The 22,277-nt window shown below is 40.0% G+C and overlaps 1 protein-coding gene and 1 long non-coding RNA gene across 13 annotated transcripts in view; one reads left to right on the top strand and one right to left on the bottom strand.

The window, feature by feature from the left end:
- The window catches only part of ALPK1 (alpha kinase 1), a 137,615-nt gene that overhangs the window by 66,565 nt on the left and 48,773 nt on the right, over nt 1-22,277 (top strand). For 10 of the 11 annotated variants that reach the window (XM_045056002.1, XM_045055997.1, XM_045055999.1 and 7 more), the window contains 2 exons: nt 1,154-1,385; nt 6,130-6,284. In XM_045056002.1, the coding sequence (XP_044911937.1) occupies nt 1,265-1,385; nt 6,130-6,284 (276 nt within the window). In that variant the 5' untranslated portion in view covers nt 1,154-1,264. Of the gene's footprint in view, nt 1-1,153; nt 1,386-6,129; nt 6,285-22,277 lie in introns of those variants that run through there. The other variant, XM_045056003.1, reaches the window with a different exon arrangement.
- On the bottom strand, nt 9,541-22,166 carry LOC123384980. 2 transcript variants are annotated; one of them, XR_006596857.1, is made up of 4 exons: nt 21,949-22,166; nt 14,309-14,408; nt 12,177-12,429; nt 9,541-10,730 (listed from the first exon to the last, which is right to left on the bottom strand). It is a non-coding gene; the product is annotated as an uncharacterized LOC123384980 (long non-coding RNA). The 2 variants fall into 2 exon arrangements; XR_006596856.1 differs by lacking the exon at nt 9,541-10,730 and having other exon boundaries at nt 11,786-12,429.

Below are 22,277 nucleotides of genomic sequence, written 5' to 3'. Positions count from 1 at the left end.
CACTTGGGCTCAGGTCATGATCTCGGGGTTTTTGAGTTCGAGCCCTGGTGTTGGGCTCTGTGCTCACAGCTGGGAGCCTGGAGCCTACTTCAGATTCTGTGTCTCCCTCTTTCTCTGCTCCTCCCCTGCTCACACTCTGTCTCTCTCTCAAAAATAAATAAAGATTAAAAAAAATTTTTTTTAATTCTATGTGCTCTATAAGAATGTCTAAGCCCTATAGCAGCTCCACTCTTTTCTGGCAAACTCAGGAAGAGTTTCTTTGTTTCATTTGTTCATTGTAAACAAAGGAAGTTTGTTTTGTTTACAGTGTACATTCCTTAATAAAGGGAAGATTTATAGATAATAAGATAGTATTCTTATTTATTTATTTGTTTATGATCTGTAAGATAATAAAGATGTATTAATTCAGTAATTTTATGGTATTTATTTGCCAGGTACTTTTGTACTGTTAGTAATTTATTTTGTTCGTGAAATTACCTTGACTGCAATAGATCATTATAGTATATTCATATTTACATATGCAATCTGTCATCCAAAAATTCATCCATACACTAGATCTAGGAAATTGGGCTTTCTGGGATATCATTTCTCTATTTTATTTGGCAATACGCCTAGCGGTGAAGAGCTTTAAATTTGGCATCTGTCATTGCCTATCTTGGTCCAAATTATATGATGCTAAATACCATGAAGAATACTTCACAGGGGAAATCAGTAGTGGGTTATGAGAATGGTAAACTTCATATCACCATGTGCTTGTATCTGAATATTAGAACTGTTAGCCAGATGCTTCCTGTAGACTTCCGGAGAGACAGAAAGTGCGGTGCCACTGGGATCCAGAGGCACTGATGGGAAGTATGCAGAAGATACATAAATCACAGAGTATATTCATTTCATTTGGCTTCATGGGATTCCACTGACATCACTGCGGGTAACCAAGGTCTGCACCAGGACCCTCTCCCTTCTGCTCTCTGACGCCTTCGAGGTGCTGCCCATCTAGACCAGGCCCTGCAATAATTTCACACACTCCCCTAATAAAGTCCTCCGGGCTGTCATGTATTTTCATGTGTTTGCCCTATTATCCCTCCCTGCTTGAGTCTTACAGATAATTGATGATGCTTCAGTTAATCATCTTTCTCTCGCTTTTGTTCACCAGGTACCTTCGCCTTGAAGGGGCTCTTTTATTGAGAATCGATGTCTTCTTCTGGGTAATTGATCACCATAGACCCAGGGACACTTGACTCATCGTTGAGGAAGAGTAATCATCATGAATAATCAAAAAGCCGTAGCTACACTACTGCAAGAGTGCAAGCAAGTGCTGGACCGGCTCTTGTTGGAGGCGTCAGATGTGTCGGAGGAGGACAAGAGCAAGGACCAGCAGTGCAGAGGTGAGGTCCTGAGGAGAGGCGCTGGGGGGAGGGAGAAGCCAGCAGGTTTGCTCTCAACTCCCCTGCCTGAACGACATGTTTTCATCTCTGCCCTATTTTTCTTCTCTTGGCAGATGACCACCGAGAGATGAGTGGATTTCTAGGGCGTGAATGGGACATGGGCTACAGGCGGACGGGCAGGGGAGGAAGCCCACTTTGTTGCAGTGAATTGCTGTCAGTTCTAATTTTAGGCTTCAGTAAACATGAGGCTACAAGAAAACAGTTTAGTTCAAGAAGAACAAAGGGTGCAAGTAGGCTGGTGCTCATAAATTTCAATTATTAAAAAATTGAAGCAACTTCTGAATGGTGGCATATACTTTTTTCAAACTAAGCTTTTGTGCCTCATCAGTTTCCATAGGCTTCTACGGTTTCCATAAATATGTCATCTCATTGGTCCAATCTTTCTTTTTTTTTATTATCAATACATTTCTCATGCTGCATTCACATGCCATTTGTAAAATAAATCCTTTCATACCGATGAATACTGATTGCATCATTATCAGGGTTTAAGAATTTGGCCTTTTGCTCATTTCATAGTTTATGCCATTCATAGTTTTAGATGAGTCATTGTTTGAGAAGTTTTGATCACAAAGTCTAGAAAGTTAAAACATTTATTTCTTCCATAGCCAGTTTTGGAGAGGGAATTTTCTTTCCTTTCAGCATTTGAATAAATTTTCCTGCATTTCTATAAGTGTATCCCTTTTATGTGCTTTTATTTATTTATTTATTTATTTATTTTTTGTATTTTTAGTGACTGGCTATTCCTTGCAGAGATAAGATTACACAAAATGCACACTCCCCATTTCTTTTGTTGTGGATGATTATGTAATGGGAAAGGTTCTGGAGGAGTCTCTCCCACATTCTTGTATACTGGCACACACACACACAGAGGCACTTCAGGTACCTAGAGGCGTCTTAAATTTTTGTAATCCGTTATTTGTGCCCCTTTCAAGGTAAAATGCCCCTTGTCCCATTGTTTCACAACACCTTAGTTTATGTGTTTTCCTTCTTTATTAGCCAGATACACCACTGCGTGATTTTGCTTGCTAGTTATACGTGCCCATCAGCCTGGGCACACCCTGGCAGGTGTTAGCCCCTCGTCAGGGAACGGCGGGTACTTGGCGCCTCCAGAACACACTGCAGGGCTGGTTCTAGTTCCCTCAGGGCCAGCGTATTGTGTTCTCTCTACTGAAGTTTTTCTCTTGTCCTTTTACTACATGGCATCCTTTGTCTCTTTAGCCCAAATTCCTTCAAGCTTTGTGTTCTCCCTAGTGAAATCTCAGAGCCCCAACTTGGGTAGCATCTTCTTCTTTTTTCTTCCCAAGTGCCACAGAAGAGGAGAAATAATCAGTTTAGTTCCAGATAAGGCAAATCAGGGCTACAGAATCATTCGATTAGCAACGGCCCTTCAGGTACGCTGCTTGGGGAAGTAAGTGATCAGAGAGGCAGAAGAGGATACTGCTCTGTCAGGGGCTGACTGCTGGGGTTGGCTGAATCTGATAAGCCAGTGCGGGAGGAAATTTGTGCTGAGCCATTGATAATCTCAGCATTAACCCATCCGCATGGAGGCAGGCTTCGTGATCCACCCCAAGCACCATCAGTACAACTGAATGCAGTGTGAGTGCAGAGTCCCTCCCTTAGCAGGTGGTTTCTGAGCCATACTAGTGACTTAAGTGGTCACTGACATGTGCTCCAAGAGAAAGGTATTAGTGCAGGGCAACTTATGGTGACAGGGCAAGCCAGAGAACTCTAAACATGATTACTGTGGTTTTTGTTCTTTCCCTCCTCTTCACAACCCTGTTCTCTTCCCTCAGAAATTGTCCTTGCCAACATGGGTGACTACTTCTAGCAACTTCCTCAGAAATAGAGAAGGAACTGAAATCTAAAATATATATATATATATATGTGTATATATATATATGTGTGCATATATATATATATATACACACACACACACGCATATATATGTATATATATACATATATATGCATATATATATACACATATATACGTATATATGTGTATATATATACCATATGTATATGGTATATTTTATTACATCATATGGTATATTTTATATAATATAATTTACTATCAAATTGGCTAACATACAGTGTGTAAAGTATGCTCTTGGTTTTTGGGGTAGATTCCCATGGTTCATCACTTACATATAACACCCAGTGCTCATCCCAACAAGTGCCCTCCTCAATGCCCATCACCCATATTTCCCCTCTTCCCATCCTCCCACCACCCTCAGTTTGTTCTCTGTATTTAAGAGTCTCTTATGGTTTGCTTCCCTCCCTCTCTCAAAAATAAATGTATTTCAGAAGCATCATTTATTTCAGTGTGCCACACTGGACTATCCATGTTCTGGCATGATCTGTAAGGAAAGGGTAGTGTGGAGGAGGCAAAATGAGTTGTACAGAATCAGATTTTCTCCATCATCATGAAAAAATTGAAAATATTGAGACCATTCAGTGCCAAAATAAGGTGAAATTCTTCGAATCCAGATATCAGATTCTTGTTGTCATTTGACTACTCATTTGACTCCAGAGCTTGATACTCACGGGCAGAGTGTCCAAATTTATTGGTCAAACTGGGACACTTGAGAACAAGAAGGGGCACTATTAATAAGTACAGGAGGACCACAGAGAACTGTCCTAAGTGAACAGGACTGAATAGTCATCCTATTCCCAACTATTTAGAAATATCATTTAAGAAACTTTCTTTACATACATACTGGAGCATTTCTGGCAATCAGAGGGCCAAGCTTTCCAGCAGATTATGACCACATAGGTCCCTAATGCCATGGCTCTGCTTTCTTTAGAGGAGTGCTATCACACAGTCAGTGCTCCGTAGTTCTAGGTTGCTGAATCAGGAAGCAATGATTTCAGTGTGATATTTATAAATCATCCTCAATAGTCAGTATGGATTACTCACTGGTGTGGTCCATCTGATACCCTCTCAATGCCAAGCAGTGTCTCCTCACCAGCAGTCATCCATACATTTGCCCACTTGGCAAGGACACAGAAAGGCATCATGGACCAAGGCAGAGTTAGGTTTTCTTCCTTCTCTTCTTTTTGTGTTTTACTCTCTCTGTCATATCTCTTTGGTCCTATTTAGCATGTCTCATGTAGATATAAGACAAATCCTTATAACCATCAGGGTGTGAATTACAACAGCGATAACACACGATGTCTGTCTTCAGGGAGCTCACAGTCCAATGAGAGGACAGTATAGTTTCAGAGCAGTGGGATGAACACTGAAAGGGCATCTGCATTTGGGGACTTGGGAGCACTCAGGAGGGACATCTCAATTCTGTGGGATGGACATCTCATGGCAGGCTGATGAGAAGTACCCAAGTTTGCACTGAGTGCTAAAGCCAGTGGGCCTGAACTTGATCATGAAAGGACTGGGAGAAGGCAATGCAAAAATGAGGACAGAATATACAAGGGCAATGGCCTGCTCCATCTTTTTTTTTTTTTAAGCAAAATGGGGATCAACAGTGTGGAAGTTGGAGTGGAAGAGGCAAGATAAGAAGCAGGGGTTCAGGCAAGAATTACTGATAATGAAAAGAAGGAAATGGATTTTTTAGGATCTACAGATTTCAATAGCCAGTTAGATTCAAGAAGGAAGAGAGAGCAAAGAATCTAGACTGACTTTTAAGTTTCAGACTTGGTGACTCAGTGAATGGCGGTAGCATTCGTCAAAATAAAGAAACAGATTTAGAAAAAAGACAGTGAGTTCAGTTTTAGATATTTTTGAGTATGAAATGTCTGTAAGATAGAGATTTATAGCTGGCAGTCATATAATCAGGTCCATAATCCCTTATTCAGACCACTTGGGGTTCACATGTGCTTCAGAATTTGGAATTTTTCAGGTTAGGAAGGTAGTATGGAACATGTACCATCTACTACCTTCATACTCCGGTGGAAGCTGGACAGCACCTATAGTCAAACATAATTTTTACAACAAAACTTTTGGATTCTCACTAAGTAAGATAAACAAGACCATAAGTACCCTCTAGTCAGTTCAAGTCTGGTTTGGGTGCCAAACTTAAGAAAAAAACCTTCTAGTTTCCAGAACTTTTTGGGTTTTCCAAGTTTGGACAGGATATTGTGGACCTCTTATAATGAGGTTTGGTGCCCAAGAAGAGATCGAATATGTCTACTAATGTAATACAAAGCCATCTCACAATAAGTCGATACCATTTCAAATTTCATTTTTTGGTAGCCATTGTCAATATTCAGATGTAGTCCATAGTGAAAGTATGAGGTGAGGCGAGAGGTCTTGGAGAGGTAAAAAGAGGTTATACAAATTGACTCTCTGCATTACGCAGCTGCCACAAGCCCCAGATGTCATTCCATCTCGGTCCCTTTCTCATTTTACAGGGAAAATAATATTTCCTTCATTCCTTTCTCTGATTCTTCATGCAGAGATAGTCACTGAAGTGCTTTACTTCCTGCTAAAAACCTTTCTTAATGCCTGACTACCCCAATTTACCTGAAGGGCAAAGTAGACCAGGGCCACCCCTGACAGATAGCTTTGCGCTATTATTCTTTGAGTCAGAACCACCAGCTCAGACCAGCCAGCAAGAGGTAGGCAATTTTTTTTTTTTGCCACGGAGGTGCTTCATCATAACATTGGTAACTCAACAGCCTTTTCTTTGACTGCAATTTCCTTACCTGAACTCTGACCTTTTCAGCTTCACTCCCCTGTGAATTAAGGACCCTGATCCAGGAGGCAAAGGAAATGAAGTGGCCCTTCGTGCCTGAAAAGTGGCAGTACAAACAAGCTGTGAGCCCAGAGGACAAAACAAACCTGCAGGATGTGATTGGCGCCGGGTTGCAGCAGTTACTGGTAGGAAGAGCCACACCACCTGTTCCTCTGACACCCTGAAGTGAGGCATTTAGCCTCTAAGTGGTCTAATAGATTAAATTTCTTTGAAGCATAAGACAGCCCCTACCCTTATGGCCAGCTCTGCCAGATTGACTAATGTGGGGGAAATAGCTTTTAGAAAGTGTTGCCTGCCTGTAAGACCTTCTGTTGGAAGCCAAAGCAAGTAAAAGTGAAGAAGAGTGGTCAGTGGGTCTATCGAGAAAACTGTCATCCTGAAATGTTTATTATATCCCTGGTAGTCCAGAAGCACTGGTTTTGGTTCTGCTGTGTCTCTTAGCATTTTTATTTTGAAATGCTCCTTTTTAAGGGTTGAGTAGCTTGAAAAAAAAATCATTCACCATTATTTCATCAATATGACATGCTGTCCACCATGTCCCTTCCCAAACCTGGGATCCTCCTCATTCCCTTGTCTCCTCACAATGCGGGCTGTTCAGGAAGCATTAAATCAAAGTCATTGACCTGCTTATTCCTCAAATCACTTCTTGCAAATTGATCAAACTGCTATCTCTTCCTTGGATAGAAGAGGACCTCAGGAATAGCACATGAACTCAGATCTGAGCTCAGATTTCAGCCTTAGGTTCTAGGGATGCTACACAGAGTGTCATTGTTCTTTTTAGTAGCATTGTTTTTTTATTTACATTCTCTCAGATGATTGTCAAGGAAGAGAGTCTATTAGCTTTTATGTATTTTTTCTCATGTAAAAATATATGTTTGTCTGGACACCAGGTATTACAAGCAACGATAATATCCTAACATTTTTATTGCATCAGTTTACATTTGAATGTGTTTTGGGGTCACCCCCAAAACAAGTGTACAGGTATTGTGTTTGCCTACCGAAACAGAAATCTGGGAAAGGTTCCCTGATCTATGCACATATAATGGCATCTTTGGAGACTTAGTAGAAATAGCAAAGCCCCCACTTTTCCCATGACCTACCCCCGCCGAAAATATAAACAAACAGACTGAGGTTAAGCAGACTGGAGACTGCAGGAAAAGGAAAGTGGGTATTTGGAAAGAATGCAGTGGTGAACCAGCGATTTTAAATCCAGGCTTGGTATATGTGGAAAAGGGGAATGGAATAATAACTATGGTCTGCTTATCACTGCAGATTTTACAAAGTGCTCACACATATATCATCTCCTTTACTTCTCAAAATGGCCCTCCTGTAATCACCACCATTATCATCCCCATTTTACAGATGAGGGAATTAAGGTGCAGGGAGATTAACGTGCCCAGGGGAATAGACCGGTGAGTGGTGGAGCTACCCCTTCCTCCATCTAGCTACCGATTCTCCTTCAGAAAGCCCCATGTGAGGAACTTGAAAGCACAGGTAGAATCCCCAAGACTTTTTTACTCTAAAGCAAGATGTAGGCTACCCAGTAGAACTTCCTGCGATGCAGGAAATGTTCCATAGCTCTGCTGCCCAGTGCGTTAGGCCCTGGCCACTTTGGCTCTCCACCACTTGAAATGTGGCAAGCATGAGAACTGAACTTTTTCGTGTTATTTAATTTTTAAAAATCATTTTTTATATAAATAGCCACATGGTGCTAGGCCTACGGTTTTATGGCACAGGGCAGCTCTGGAGAAGTGATACTTAAAATGAGACCTCACAGCAGTAGCACTAGAAACTTGTGGGATATTCAGATTCTTGGGCCCCACCCAAGACTTACCAAATCGAAAACTCTGGGCCTGGCAATAAGCATAGACAAGCCCTCCAGAAGATTCTCACGCATGCTAGAGCTTGAGAACCAACGTTCTAAAGAAAAGAGGAGGAAAGTCAGAGAGCCTGACCGGGGATGTGAGGGGAGAAGGAACAAGGTAAGGGGTAAAAGGAGACTCCAATGTGAAGTTTCCAGGAGACCAACCGTAAAAGCAATCTCCTTCCCATTAATTCCAGGAACTTGTTTAAACTTGGGCCAGTTCTTGAAAAGCCATAGTTGCTTCACCTGCTTGGGAAGCCTTGTGTGATTCAGCCGAGGGTGGCATAGAACGTTCAAGGCTTCCAAGGAAGGTGAGAACAGGACCTCTTCTTTGACCTTTGGGGCTTAGAAAGTTCCTCTGAACTCCAAACGTAGGCTGAGAGAGGGAGACACATCACACCATGACAACCAGGGTTTTATTCCTCTTGGTCCATCCCGCAATCACCAGATCCCCCTCGCCGCATGCAAAGCTGTTAGTGACTCTAGATGAAAAACTCAAGATGGTATTTTAAAAACTGGGTCTTGCTGCATTTGGGGGCTAATGTGAGTTGGCAGACAAGGTGTTCATAGTTGTTAGACTGTATTTATTCCTTCTACTTTCCCTCTACATACTGCGCGGATGTCACAGTTGGGAAAATAAGAGACATACAGAATTTAAGACATTTGTGTCCGGCTCACGAGATCACTAGTGGCAGCTCTGAGAATCAGTCCATTAGGCTTCTTTAGTCCCTGATGTATTTAACCTGGGAGCTTTTTGAACTCTGAGCATCATTTTCTTTCGCTTCCCCAGCAAGCTATAAATTAAGTAACCACACCTCCTAAAGACTCTTAGGATGCTTTCCTATTGTGTCAGACCCCAAGTGCACAATTACTAAACCACTCTGTTTTGTAAATACAGAGCACTATAGCACTCTGTGAACTCATGCTACTTTCGATATCTTAGCTTGCCAAAAGTATCCCGAGTGAATTCCATGATTTGTTTTTATCCCATTATCTGTTGGTTTCAATATTATTCTTTACTGAAGCGGGCTGGCCATGTTTTAATAATCAATTCATTACGAGATTCTCTTCTTTACATAAAAAATTGGTTAAAGGCTGCTGAGTTTTCTGTTCAGCCGAGTTATGTCTTCTTTCACTTTTTTCCACAAATCTAAATTGCCATGATTTTCTTTGCTTTGAAATGAATCCTTCCCATAAAAAGTTTCCCCTCCATTTTTAAAATTAGCATTACACTTAGAGTCTAGCCACTGTTAAGTTTAATTTAACTTAAGTTAATTCCACAAATAACATATCAAAGTTAAGCACAGAATTATGCTGAGTGCCTGAGTTAGGGAAATTAAGGGTCATTTATAATGTTACTCTCTTAGGCTAAACTTAATCAAGAAAAATTATTTGTGTTTTATGCTTTGCTTTCTGTTCTCCACAGCCTCTCCCATTTCCTCCCTCCCCACACGCTCCCCCCCACCCCGCCTCCTCCTTCCCCACCCCCAACCTTTTCTCCTTTGGTGTGTGGCCACAGACAGAAATTTATGGCAGGGGCCAACCTCCTTTACACTCCACACAAAGCTCGCTGACTTGAGAGAGTTTGTTCGCTCTCTCCCAGAAAAAACACCTGCAGCACGCTCCCCAAGAAACCTGGAGAGATGGGAGATTAATGTGGCTGTAATAGCTGGGCAGTGTTTTTGGTATTATGCCCTCTCCCCAGGTAGATGGGTCTTTTCCGAGATGATACCAATTATTTATTGCTGAAACATCTGTTGATAACTGCAGCTGCCCTTGTGAAACAAAGCCTATCACGGGGTCACAGGCTATAGGGACCTAAAATCCTACCTCATGCTAGTTTTAGACTATTCAATAACACCCTCAAGTCCATGGGTTACCATCATCTTTAATGTCTCATCATGCCATAGAAAATACTTTGTAAACACTGCACTGCCCTGCCCTACAGGCTTTGAAGTATTATTTCATCTCCATTGGTAATTTATATTCCAGTGCCATTGTGCTGTGGGAAAAAGAGGGGGAACCTTTTTTGTTTTCCATTTAATTGTATATCGCCTGACACTTTGACCTGTATTATTAGTATTAGTCAGAAAAAGGATTTTCTCCCTCTCTTATTTAAAAATAAAATTTCAAGGGAAAGTGAGCGCTCCTTCAGCTCTTTTCACTCAAAACAATGTTTACACTCTAAGAGGAAAAGATGAAAAGCACGAGCAATTTTTTTCAAGTGTCGGAGAAGGGCATTTCAGTTTTTGAAAGAGAACAGTAAGGCCCTTATAAATATCATTCAGCAAAACCTTTGATGGATTTTTTTTTTTTTCCAAAAAGTATTGAAGGCATTTACCATTAGCTTCTGTTTAGCTTGGTTTTGGGCGGGCACAGTAGCGTTCTTACTAGTAAAACTCTCCTTGCTTCTGAGATGCCAGGGAATGAAGGCACCGGCCTCTGTGTAGATGCCACCTTTTGTAACTTTTCCAGTAACTTTTACACTTCTAAAAAGGATGCTTTCTGCACAAATAAAGAAAATATGAAAACAAAACTTTTAAAAAGGAGATTAAGGACATGTTTGGATTCGCATGTCTGTCGCAGTTGAGAGCAGGCTGGGTTGCCGGGCTAAGAGAAGTTGCTGGCCAGGCCCTGCTTTTGAGCCTTCCTGCAGATTTGGGCATCCTGATCTTGGCAAGGATCTGGCCTCTCCTCAGCCCTGTTTCTGTGGAGAAAGGGAACTTAAGTTTAGTGGGGTGTCTCTGCAAAAAGATATGGGGTAATTTTTAGAGGTTGGCTAGAGTAAGGTGCAAGGAGATAAAGCAGTCTCAAAATGAGGATTTTTCCCCATTTTCTCTTTAACTATATAACCATGAAAATGGATAATATGATAACTTTTATTCCACAATTTTTTTGGAAATATCTGTGCTACCAGTAATTTGAAGAGAGACCACATAAATAAGTAGTTGTTTTCTTATGTGATCTTGGGTGAAAAAGCTTTGTGGATGAACAAAGTTTGATAGATTTAACTTCCAGAATATTTATATGTCTGCAGATAATCTTATTGCCTTTAACTTGTTGATATTGTTATTTTTAAACTACTTAAAGTACTAAGAGGTCAAAAATTAAAACATAAATAGGAGCTCCTGAGTGGTTCAGTTGGTTGAGCATCTGACTTCAGCTCAGGTCATGATCTCACAGTTCATGAATTCTAGCCCTGCATCAGGTAAGCTGCTGTCAGCACAGAGCCCACTTTGGATCCTGTCACCCTCTCTCTCTGCCACTCCCCTGCTGGCGTTCTTTATCACAAAAATAAATAAGCATTTAGAAAATATATAAAAAAATTAAAACATAAATGAAAATGAATAAAGAGTTGTTCATTACAATATTATGGGGAAAGGTTTTTAAAATGGCTAGTGTGATTAACCTAAGAGCAGAGAGGACAGGAATAGTATTTAGCAAAAGATGACTATAAATGTATTAGGAAATGAAAAGTCAAGTTCAAAAAAGATACATTGTGTGAGGACTAGGTAAGGTGAGATGCTATCCCTGGAAGCAATAAAATTCTTCTCCATGAATAAGCTCTGGGTTTAAGAAGTTCTTAAAACTAATTTTAAAACATTTATTTCAGGTGTCAGTTTTCATATTAATAATAGAGAATTCTTGGCTTAGATCATGATTCAGGTCATGATCTCACAGTTCATGGGTTCGAGCCCCACATCAGGCTCTGTGCTGACAGCCCAGAGCCTGGAGCCTGCTTTGGGTTCTTTGTCTCCCCTCTCTCTCTGCTCCTCCCCTGCTCATGCTCTGTCTCTCTCTGTCTCTCAAAAATGAATCAATGTTTAAAAAATATTTTTAAAAAATAGAGAATTCAAAAGCAGTAATAGGTAATTTTTGGATTATGATTCTTTCAGCAAGTGATTTTTTCAAATGAAGTTTCATCTTCAACTATGTGCCTTGGGGTTTTAATAGTGGAGATCTTTTTCATTAAGATGCAAAAGGCAAAATGAATGCAAGCTGCATATTCATTCATTTACTCAGGAAAACTTTATTGAGTATTAACATGTGCCACACATTTGATATATTGAACACTGAAAGAAAGGCAAAGGAAGTGGAAGACCTAGTTTATGTCCTGGAAAAACCACCAGAATGAGGAGATGGGTCAACCAACCTTTGTCAAAAGCCCTGCTTGTTGGAACAGTTCCTCCCATTTGTCGATCACTTAATATGTGGCAGGTGCTTGATACATATTCTTCTAATTCTTACAGTCTCGGCCATAAGACCTGTCTTAGCCAATGAAATGTGATTAGAAGTAACATATGCCAGTTCCAAGCAGAAGCTTTATAAGCCATTGTGTAGTTTTACCACTGGAAGTCTTCCTTTGCCTCATGAACAGGATCAGGGCTACTCCTTCAGCCTGGCTTCTGAAAAGGGCAAAATACATGGAGCAGAGTCTCAGAGTTAGAGCCAAACTGCAGCCAATTCTAAATATGAACAACAACCAAGTAACTTTGTTGTTAAAGGTACTGAAATTTTGGGGTTATCACAGTCTTACCAAGTGATATAGGTTGATTTGTCCCCCACCAAACACATTGAAGTCCTAACCCTCAGTGCCTCCAAGTATGATTTTATTTGAAAATAGGGCCATTGCAGATGTAATTAGTTAAGATGAGGTTATACTGCAGTAGAGTGAGCCCTCAGTCCAATCTGACTAGTGTCCTTATAAGAGGAAGGCCATGGGAAGACACAGAGATACAGAGGGAATGCCATGTGAGGACAGCAGCAGAGGTTGGGTTTTGCAGCCATCCGCCAAGGAATGCCCAGGGCTTCTGGCAACACCAGAAGCTGAGAGAGAGGCGTGCAACCTTAGAGAGAGTGTGTCCTGCTGACAACCTGATTTTGGACTTCTAGCCTTGAGAACTTTGAAACAATACATCTTCGTTGCTTTAAACCACACAGTTTGTGGTGCTTTGTTATGGCGGCCACCGGAAACTAATACACTAAAGGAAAGCTGGCTAATGTACATGTGGAAGATAATGCAACTCTCAAATGACCTCAAGATTCTTAGTATGTGGTCCTATGCCTCTATAGAGAAGAAGGCAAAATATACCACAGTCCACAACCAAGAACAGAATTTGTTCAAAAGGACATTTCAACAAAAATGGTTTCTAAAAGAAAAAAAAAGTAGGGTAGGGTATTTACTATATTATTTCATCCTTAAACGTGGCTGGAGAAAACAGATTGGAAAAAGCCAATCACTCTTTCTATTTCATTCAGTTTCGGGGCTATAGAGCAGTCAACAGTCCACTAACCATCTCTATTTGGATGTCCCAGATATCTCAAGTCCCCTAGGGCCCAAACTGGCTCATCATCTTCCCACTTTTGCTCGCTCCGTCCACCCCATTGTCTCTTCCTCCAGTGATCACAATATCAGTAAATGGTATCATGAACCTCCCAGTTACCCAAATCAAGACCTAGGAATCATCTTTAATTCTATCTTCCCATCAACCCTCATGTCGTATTAATTATCAAGTCCCACCGTTTCCTCACAAATATCTCTCAAATACATCTTCCTTTCTCCAACCCTACTGCAACTGTGCTGGTTCAGACCATGACACCTCCTTCCCAGATTATATCCAACCCTTCCCCTACCTCTAGTCATGTCCCCTGTTAGGCTGCAGAAAAAGCAATGCCAAAACTTAAAGCAATAAAGGTTTGATTTTTCATGTCTCTATATGTCCATCTGAGGGGGGAAAGAGAGCTCTGCTTCATGTCACTCCCCTCAGGGACCCAGCTTGATGGAATACCTACCATTTAGAATATTGCTAGTTGCCATGGCAGGAGGAAAAGGAAATGATGAATTGCACAGTGGCTCTACATACGTGCATACAGAAATGACCACAGGTCACAGTAAGTGATGCAGTCACAACTGACGTCAAGAAGGCTGGAAAACACCATTCTACCATGTGCTCAGGAGGGGAAGACACAGAAATAGATTGGCAGGTAGTACTCATTATCACCATGACCCACCAGCTTTACTCTACACTGCAACCAAAACCATCTTTCTAAGATGGCAATCCGCTACTTCTTCTGGCTTAAATCTCTGGGGGAAATCTCAGTTAATTTGAAAACAAGAACTCTTTTAAACTGTACATCTTACAAAAGTACCTAATACTAATCCTGAACAACAAAATCTACATAAATTTGGATGAGCATTTCCATGAAAGTGGTGGGATTTTACTTTTATTTACTTGACTTTTATTCTTTATACATTTTTTATTCTTCACCATAAACATCTCTTACCATTATGAAAAAGGCAGGAGAGAGAGAAGAGTATCTGTTGATCAGTCCCCTTTAGATCCAGATCAGGTCAAGGGCGCCTGGGTGGTTCAGTCGGTTAAATCTAGATCAGGTCAAATGTTCAGAAAAACTTAAGTAAGGGTAGTAAGGTTATGCTGCACCACTTCTCTCACACCAAGTACAGATACGGAATTGCTTCTATCTTAACAATGAACAAGCTAAGGTGATTAATTAAGTGACTCGGACAAGGCATCTTTTGCCGATAAAGGAAGGATTTGAAATTGCAACGTTCTTATTTCTGAATCTTCTCTTTCCATTTAATGGCCTGCCATAAGCTAAGTATCATTCTTCTCCTGTTATGTTTTTGGAGATTATTTTAGCACACAGCTGTGTACCCACACATACACACATATGGAAAATATATGTGTATATATCTACATAATTGGTATGCATGAATACAATTTCTTTCTTTTTTTTTTTTTTCCCAAGAGAGTACATGTGTGAGTGCAGGAGGGGCAGGGGGAGAGGGAGAGAGAAAATCTTAAGCAGGCTCGACATGGGGCCCAAAGCAGGGCTGGATCTCACAACCAACCATGAGATCTTGACCTGAGCTGAAATCAAGAGTCAACCGTTCAACCCACTGAGCCACCCAGGCGCCCCAATACAAGTTCTTTCTTTATCAAATGATAGAACATTGAAGCTGGAGGGAAATTTAGAGATCATTTCTTTCAAGCTCATCATTTGGTCAGTGGGGAACTTAAACCCAGAGAGAGAAAGAGGTGGCTCACCATAAGTCACAGACCCCATCAGCAAGAGCCACAGGATATGACACCCAGGTCCCTGAATCTCCCTGAATCTGCACACCCCCATACTTCACACAGGCCTGTGGTAGAACTGGACCAGCCTTTCCTTGCCGCCTTCCTATCCTTTCTGCTGCCCTATAATCTGCCTTGGGCTCCCTCTGCTAACATCATGGGACTTTTTTACTTAGAGCAGAATTAATTAAGACAGAAATTTTATAATTTCCTATTATCAACACTTAAAACCTTAGCTTCATCTGCTGAACCTCATAGTTCTTCTTTGGAAAAGCAACCAGACAAAATGTTCAGATTCATCAAAAATAAATTTCATTCAATAAGTGAAAATTAGGCACCCAGAGAATGGAGTCCTTAAAAGACAAATATTAGCCCCAAGGCCTATGAAGTTTCAGACTTTAAGATAGAGTCTGATTAAAATCACCAAGGATTTAAACCCTGCTCTAAAACTGTGCCAAAAACCGCCCCTTTTAATACGGTACTTTCAAGTTTTAAATTAAAACGATGACTTGTTTTTAAAATTCTACCAACGAAACTTCAGCTGCCACAGAATCGGGCATGCGAGTTATCCCTTTGATGAGGGCTAACCCTATGGCATGAGCTTCATGTCTCCCCATAATGAAACCCCAAGGCTGAGCCAAGTCTTGGAAGAGTTGATCCGAATAAGATGAGCAGACAGAGCAGCCAAGTTCAAAATGCAGGAAATTAACACGTTGCAGTCCCCGGGCAGACAGAAGAAAGCAGTGACCTTCAGAAAAGGATAAATCCTGGGGGGGTGTTTATTCAGTCCTGTCAGCAAGTAAGAATAACATCACCTCCTAAATCTTATAGGTGAAAAAACTAAGGAGCTTACAAATATCATCTCTAAAAATACATCTCCCTATATCTGACACGGATTCTATTAGTTCAAACAATATGAAAATATCGTCTTTGTATGTCAACAAACATCAAACCATGGCAGTTTCATGGGATTCAATCTGATATGTTCACAACATACAATCTTGGGAAAAACCCTCAAAAGTGGATTTGATTATGCCCATTTTACAGATGAGGTGATTGGTTCAGGGAGCTCAAGAGACTCTCCTAAACTATATTACTGAGTGTGACTAGGCTGAGATATAATCCAGACCTCCCCACGTGCCGCCTCCCTCTGCCTGCCATCATCCTATCATGATGTGAAATCATCTACCCAGCGTATTAAACCAACTTGCCTCACTCTCAAGGGCAGACACCAAAAATTTTTAAGCTCAACAAATTTCGCAGATATTTGGGATTAGCCCTTTCTTTTTTAGGCTATATTGGTACAGAACCAAAGAAAAACTTACGTTATCCCACTGATGAATATATTCTGCATCAGTTGCCTTTGATTTTTGTTGTTGTTGCCCACCCCATCAGGAAAACCATTTTAGCAGGCACCCTGATATACATGTAATTTTTCTTTCTTTTTTTTATATATTTTTTAATGTTTATATATTTTTGACAGAGAGACAGAGTGTGAGCAGGGGAGGGGCAGAGAGAGAGGGAGATACAGAACCCGAAACAGGCTCCAGGCTCCGAGCTGTCAGCACAGAGGCCGACGCGGGGCTGGGACCCACGAACCGTGAGATCATGACCTGAGCCGAAGTCAGACTCTTAACCGACTGAGCCACCCAGGCGTCCCCGTTTAATTTTTCATTTAATAAGTTATATGCACGTACTATGCATATGTATATATATTTCTATAGAATGGAAACTTAAGAACAACACAAAGATTAAATGACCACTTTAGAATAATTTTTTAAATTACATTATTGGCATGAGAACTTCTTGTTCAATTTAAAATTATAATCGAATATGTTTAATTAGATGTTATGTTTAACATCTTAGCACTGTGCCTTGAAGATATGGGTAGGATAGGGTTTTTTTAACACTTAGTTTTTTTAATGGCTGTCATAGTTGAAAAACCTTATGCTTCCAACATAAGCAGATCCAAATAAAAGAGGTCAGCTAATCCATACTACCCATATTTCAATCCATCCATGAATCCTGAAACATCATGTGCTGAAATTCAGCCGCAAATTTCCACATTTTGCAAGTTAATCAGAAGATACTATTTTTTTTCACAAAGGATGTAAAAGCTCTTCATGCAGAAGATTTTTAAACAGGTTAAAAATTTCCCATTTGTGTGAGTTATCTTTACGTGATGCTTTATTTAGTATGAAGATCACAATGATGAAAACATTTCCAGCCCTCATGATCTGAAAAACATTTTCAAAATACCTTTTGGATAGCATACTGTTGTCAGCCACTTATCACAGGAAAGGAAATTTTGGAGAACTTGTCTGTTTATAAAAAATCTAAACCCTGTAAAGTTGACAATTCTTTTTTTTTTTTTTTTTAATTTTTTTTTTTCAACGTTTATTTATTTTTGGGACAGAGAGAGACAGAGCATGAACGGGGGAGGGGCAGAGAGAGAGGGAGACACAGAATCGGAAACAGGCTCCAGGCTCTGAGCCATCAGCCCAGAGCCTGACGCGGGGCTCGAACTCCCGGACCGCGAGATCGTGACCTGGCTGAAGTCGGACGCTTAACCGACTGCGCCACCCAGGCGCCCCAAGTTGACAATTCTTTAAAGAACTTTGCCTTGAGATGTTTATAGTCTTTCTCCCTCATTATGAGTTATTTCAAAGCAGCCGTGATTTATAATACTATCATCTGTCAATCTACTTAACCAGATATGTAGAAACTGCAATACAAGCAACTGAAAATTGAGTTCACAGTTCTCATTGTTGGCCCCTCCAAGATGAGGGCTTCCTCAGGTAACATCTGTATTAAGTGGCCATCTGACACACAGGCAAAGTAAGGAGCTGGTGTCCATCTACTTTTTAAAATGTCAGTAAAGCTTAATTTCTTTCTTACTGGTAAACTTCAGAGGAGTCTTTTTGAATTGTCTTTCTGTTTTGAGAACAGAGAGACTGTGTACGGCCATACCACCCTGAACGTGCCTGATCTCATCTGATCTCGGAAGCTAAGCAGTGTCGGGGCTGGTTAGTACTTGGATGGGAGAACTGAGACAGTGATTCCACAGATCTACTCCCAATCCACTCTCAAAATCATGAGTTCCTATTTACTGAGCAACTATTATGGAGCATTTTACATACGTTCTCTTTAATTTTCTCAGTAATCTGTACAGTATTATTATCTTAATATATAAGAAGTTGAAACTAAAAAGTTAAAAAAAGTTACCCCAAAGGGGTAGTGCCTCAGTACAATCAAAGCCCCCTTTTTTTTTGCACTGTCCTGCAGTGTCTCCCTGTAGCAACTGCTATGACTAGCTTCCTCATGAGAATAGCCTCAACAAGTTGGCTCCTTTTTCTCTATATATGTACAATCTGTCACATTTTGGAAGTATTACCAACTCAGTCATGGAACTTTGTATATTTATTCACCATTAAAGGCTAGAAGCAAAATATGTTTCTTTCATGGACATTGAAAACATCATAGTAGGCGTAAATTATTCCCACTGACACTGTCTAACAATTAGAAATCTCTGGGCTTTCGGGAATCATTGTCAGGTAGAACCTTAAAAGGGCTTGCTTAGAGGTCAGACTCTTAACATTCTTTCTCAATAGCTCTCTCATTTTATTACTTTGAGCATAAGACTGTGGACAGCTTCCCTTCACTCTTTGTATAAGGCCATATCTTTGCCTAATATGCTTAAAATGCACCTTACTTATACCCGTTTAAGACTTTAATGGCTTATGCCAGAGATTACAAACATTGTTTAATGAGCTGACTGAATCAAGATTATCTGGGTGAGTTTGGGTTGGGGGATGGAAAGAAGGGCAGCTTCTTTAAAATATACCAGGAGATTCTTTATTTTTTTTAATGTTTATTTATTTTTGAGAGAGAGAGATGGAGCCTGAGCAGGGGAGGGGCAGAGAGAGAGAGAGAGAGAGAGAGAGAGAGAGAGAGAATCCAAAGCAGGCTCCAGGCTCTGAGCTGTGAGCGCAGAGCCCAATGCAGGGCTCAAACTCACAAACCGTGAGATCATGAGCTGAGCTGAAGTCAGACGCTTAACCGACTGAGCCACCCAGGCACCTCTAACCTGGAGATCCTGATTTAGATCTCTGTTGAGACCCAAGAACTTGTATCAATAAAACATCACTATTGATTCTAATGTACAACCTGGTTGAAGTACCACTATTTTACTCCCCTTTTTAAGTATCTTATTTGTCATTAATAACATTTTCTGTAATTGAATCATATTTTAAATAGATTATAGATATTCATTATTTAAGAATATTATAGTGAAGGGGCGCCTGGGTGGCGCAGTCAGTTAAGCGTCCGACTTCAGCCAGGTCACGATCTCGCGGTCCGTGAGTTCGAGCCCCGCGTCGGGCTCTGGGCTGATGGCTCAGAGCCTGGAGCCTGTTTCCGATTCTGTGTCTCCCTCTCTCACTGCCCCTTCCCCGTTCATGCTCTGTCTCTCTCTGTCCCAAAAATAAATAAACGTTTTAAAAAAAAAAAAAAAGAATATTATAGTGAATCATGAAGACTACCTCGTGTAATGCATAACCATTCCTTAGGTTGACATTTCCTAGTATAGTAATCTGAGATTTTTTTCCTTAATGAGGTTTTATTAAAGCAAGGCTAACCCATACTGATTGGACATTTATTTCTGCTGTGCTTATGTGAATGTGATTCCCTTGGACTATAGGACTCTAAAGTGACAGGTGAGTCCATTGGTTTCTCTAAGTATGCATAGCTGTTAAAATTACAACAGGACAAGTAAGCTCTTAATCCTTTCACTGATAATTAATAGTTTAAGAACCAGTAGAAAGCCCTAAGGAAAATGAGGTCCAAACAGTTCTTTTTGTGCTATACACTGCTACTCTTCTAGCATATGTTTTTGGTAACAATGACAATGACAATCTTGATAAAATTAAGACAGTATAGGTAGGGGCTAAGGAAGCTGACCTGGTAGCTAGACTGTGTGGGTTTGAATCCAAGAGCTGCCCCTTATTAGCTTTGTCATCATGGGCAACCTGTGTAAACAGCATCTACAATGATAGTAATAACAGTACCTACTTCATAGATTGTTTGGAGGATTAAATGAGTGGATAACATGGAATGTTTAGAATGGTGCCTAGCATTCAATAAATGGTAGCTATTATTATACTATAAGCTAATTGACAAAAGGACATGGCTTAGGGCCAGATATGAAATTTTTATAGTTATGAGGCAAGACAGAAACTCAAGGGAAACAAAAGCAAACATAAACAATTGAGACTACATCAAAATGAAAAGATTTTGCACAGCAAAGGAAACCATCAACAAAACATAAAGACAACCTACTCAATGAGAAAAGATATTTGCAAGGGTTAATATACAAAATATACAAAGAACTTATACAATGCAACACCAGAAGAAAAAGCAGTCTGATTAAAAATGGAAAAATAAATGGGCAGGGGACCTGAATAGACATTTTTTTCCAAAGAAGATATACTAACAGCCAATAGACACATGAAAATATTCTCAACATCACTAATCATCATGGAAATGCAAACCAAAACCATAATGAGATATCCACTTACATTTGTCAGAATGGCTAAAATAAAAAAGACAAGAAATAACAAGTGTTGGCAAGGATATGCAGAAAAAAGGAACTCTCACACTGTTGGTGGGAATGTAAATTGGTACAACCACAGTATGGAAGTTTCTCAAAAAGTTAAAAATAGAAATACCATGTGATCGAATAATTCAACTACTGAGTATTTATCCAAAGAAATTAAAACACTAATTCAAAAAGATCTATGCACCCCTATGTTTATTGCAGCATTATTTACAATAGCCGAGATATGGAAGCAACCTAAATGTCTGTCAATAGACCAATGGATAAAGAAGATGCAGGGTGTGTGTGTGTGTGTGTGTGTGTGTGTGTGTGTGTGTATTTATTTATATTTATATATAATGGAATATTATTCAGCTATAAAAAGGATGAGGTTGTGCTATTTGCAACAACTTAGATGGGCCTAGAGGGTGTAATGCTAACTGAGAAAGATAAATATCATATGGTTTTACTCATATGTAGAATCTTTAAGAAAAAATAAACCAAAAAAAGGCAGAATCACACCTATAAATACAGAGAACAGTTGGTTGCCAGAGGGGAAGGGGAGTGTGGGGATGGGAAAAATGGGTGAAGGAGAGAGGGAGATATAGGCTTTCAGTTACGGAATGAATAAGTCACAAGAATAAAAGTCACAACATAAAAAAAGGAAGCAAATATAAAATATTTTATGAATTTTTAAACCTTTTGACATTACAGTATTACCTTTAGTATTAATTTATATTTTTAAAAATACCACTTAGCTGTTAAGAAACTGAATTATCATTCAAAAAAATTCTCTGGAAGGACATATACGAAATAGATAATGTCAATCACCTTCTCAGAGGCGAGGAAGGAGCCTGGGCCCAGGGTGTCGGACTTTTCACTATATCCCCAAGTGCATTTTGAACTATGTGAATATACTACCTCCACAAAAAAATAAATGAAATGTAATTTTTTTTAAAAAAAGACAGAAGCTAAGATCAAATAGAGTAATCAAGACTCTAGCTGAATTTTGCTATCAAGATATCAAAAATGACTGAAATTTTTTCAGATTTATCTATTAATGTATATAGGCAACCTTTCAAACAATGCAAAGAACTTAACGTTCCAAATAGTATGTTAGTGAATCTGACAGTTGAACTTCTTCATGAGTCCCTCTCCCAGTACCAGCAGTCACACACCACCACTATTTAAAAAAAAAAAAAAAAAAAAAAAAAAAAGGAGAGAAAATAATGTACCTGTGGAAGAACCCCAGACTACAAAACTGATTGTCAAGCTGGCCTCTTCCTCTGCAACCATTGATGACAGCCACTGAGATAGAAGAATCATAAGCGGTGATGAACCGATAGTCTGGATTCTTCCCTGGAGTGCCTTAAGGGCAAAACCTGAGACTCCTTTGCTATTACCACTCACGGAACCCATTAGCTGTTAAGAGGAGTAATATCCACATGAGGTGAACACGGTTCCCAGGAAACAAAAGAACATCAGTTACAATGGTCTTCCAGTTCCATGTTAGATAAGAACTTTTGCTTTTGACCTGACTTGGTACTCTTTGAGAAGGGAGACA

This window comes from Felis catus, chromosome B1 (assembly GCF_018350175.1).
Source record: "Felis catus isolate Fca126 chromosome B1, F.catus_Fca126_mat1.0, whole genome shotgun sequence".
In the NCBI taxonomy this organism is placed as follows: Eukaryota; Metazoa; Chordata; class Mammalia; order Carnivora; family Felidae; genus Felis; species Felis catus.
This window is presented reverse-complemented; position numbering and strand designations above follow the sequence as displayed.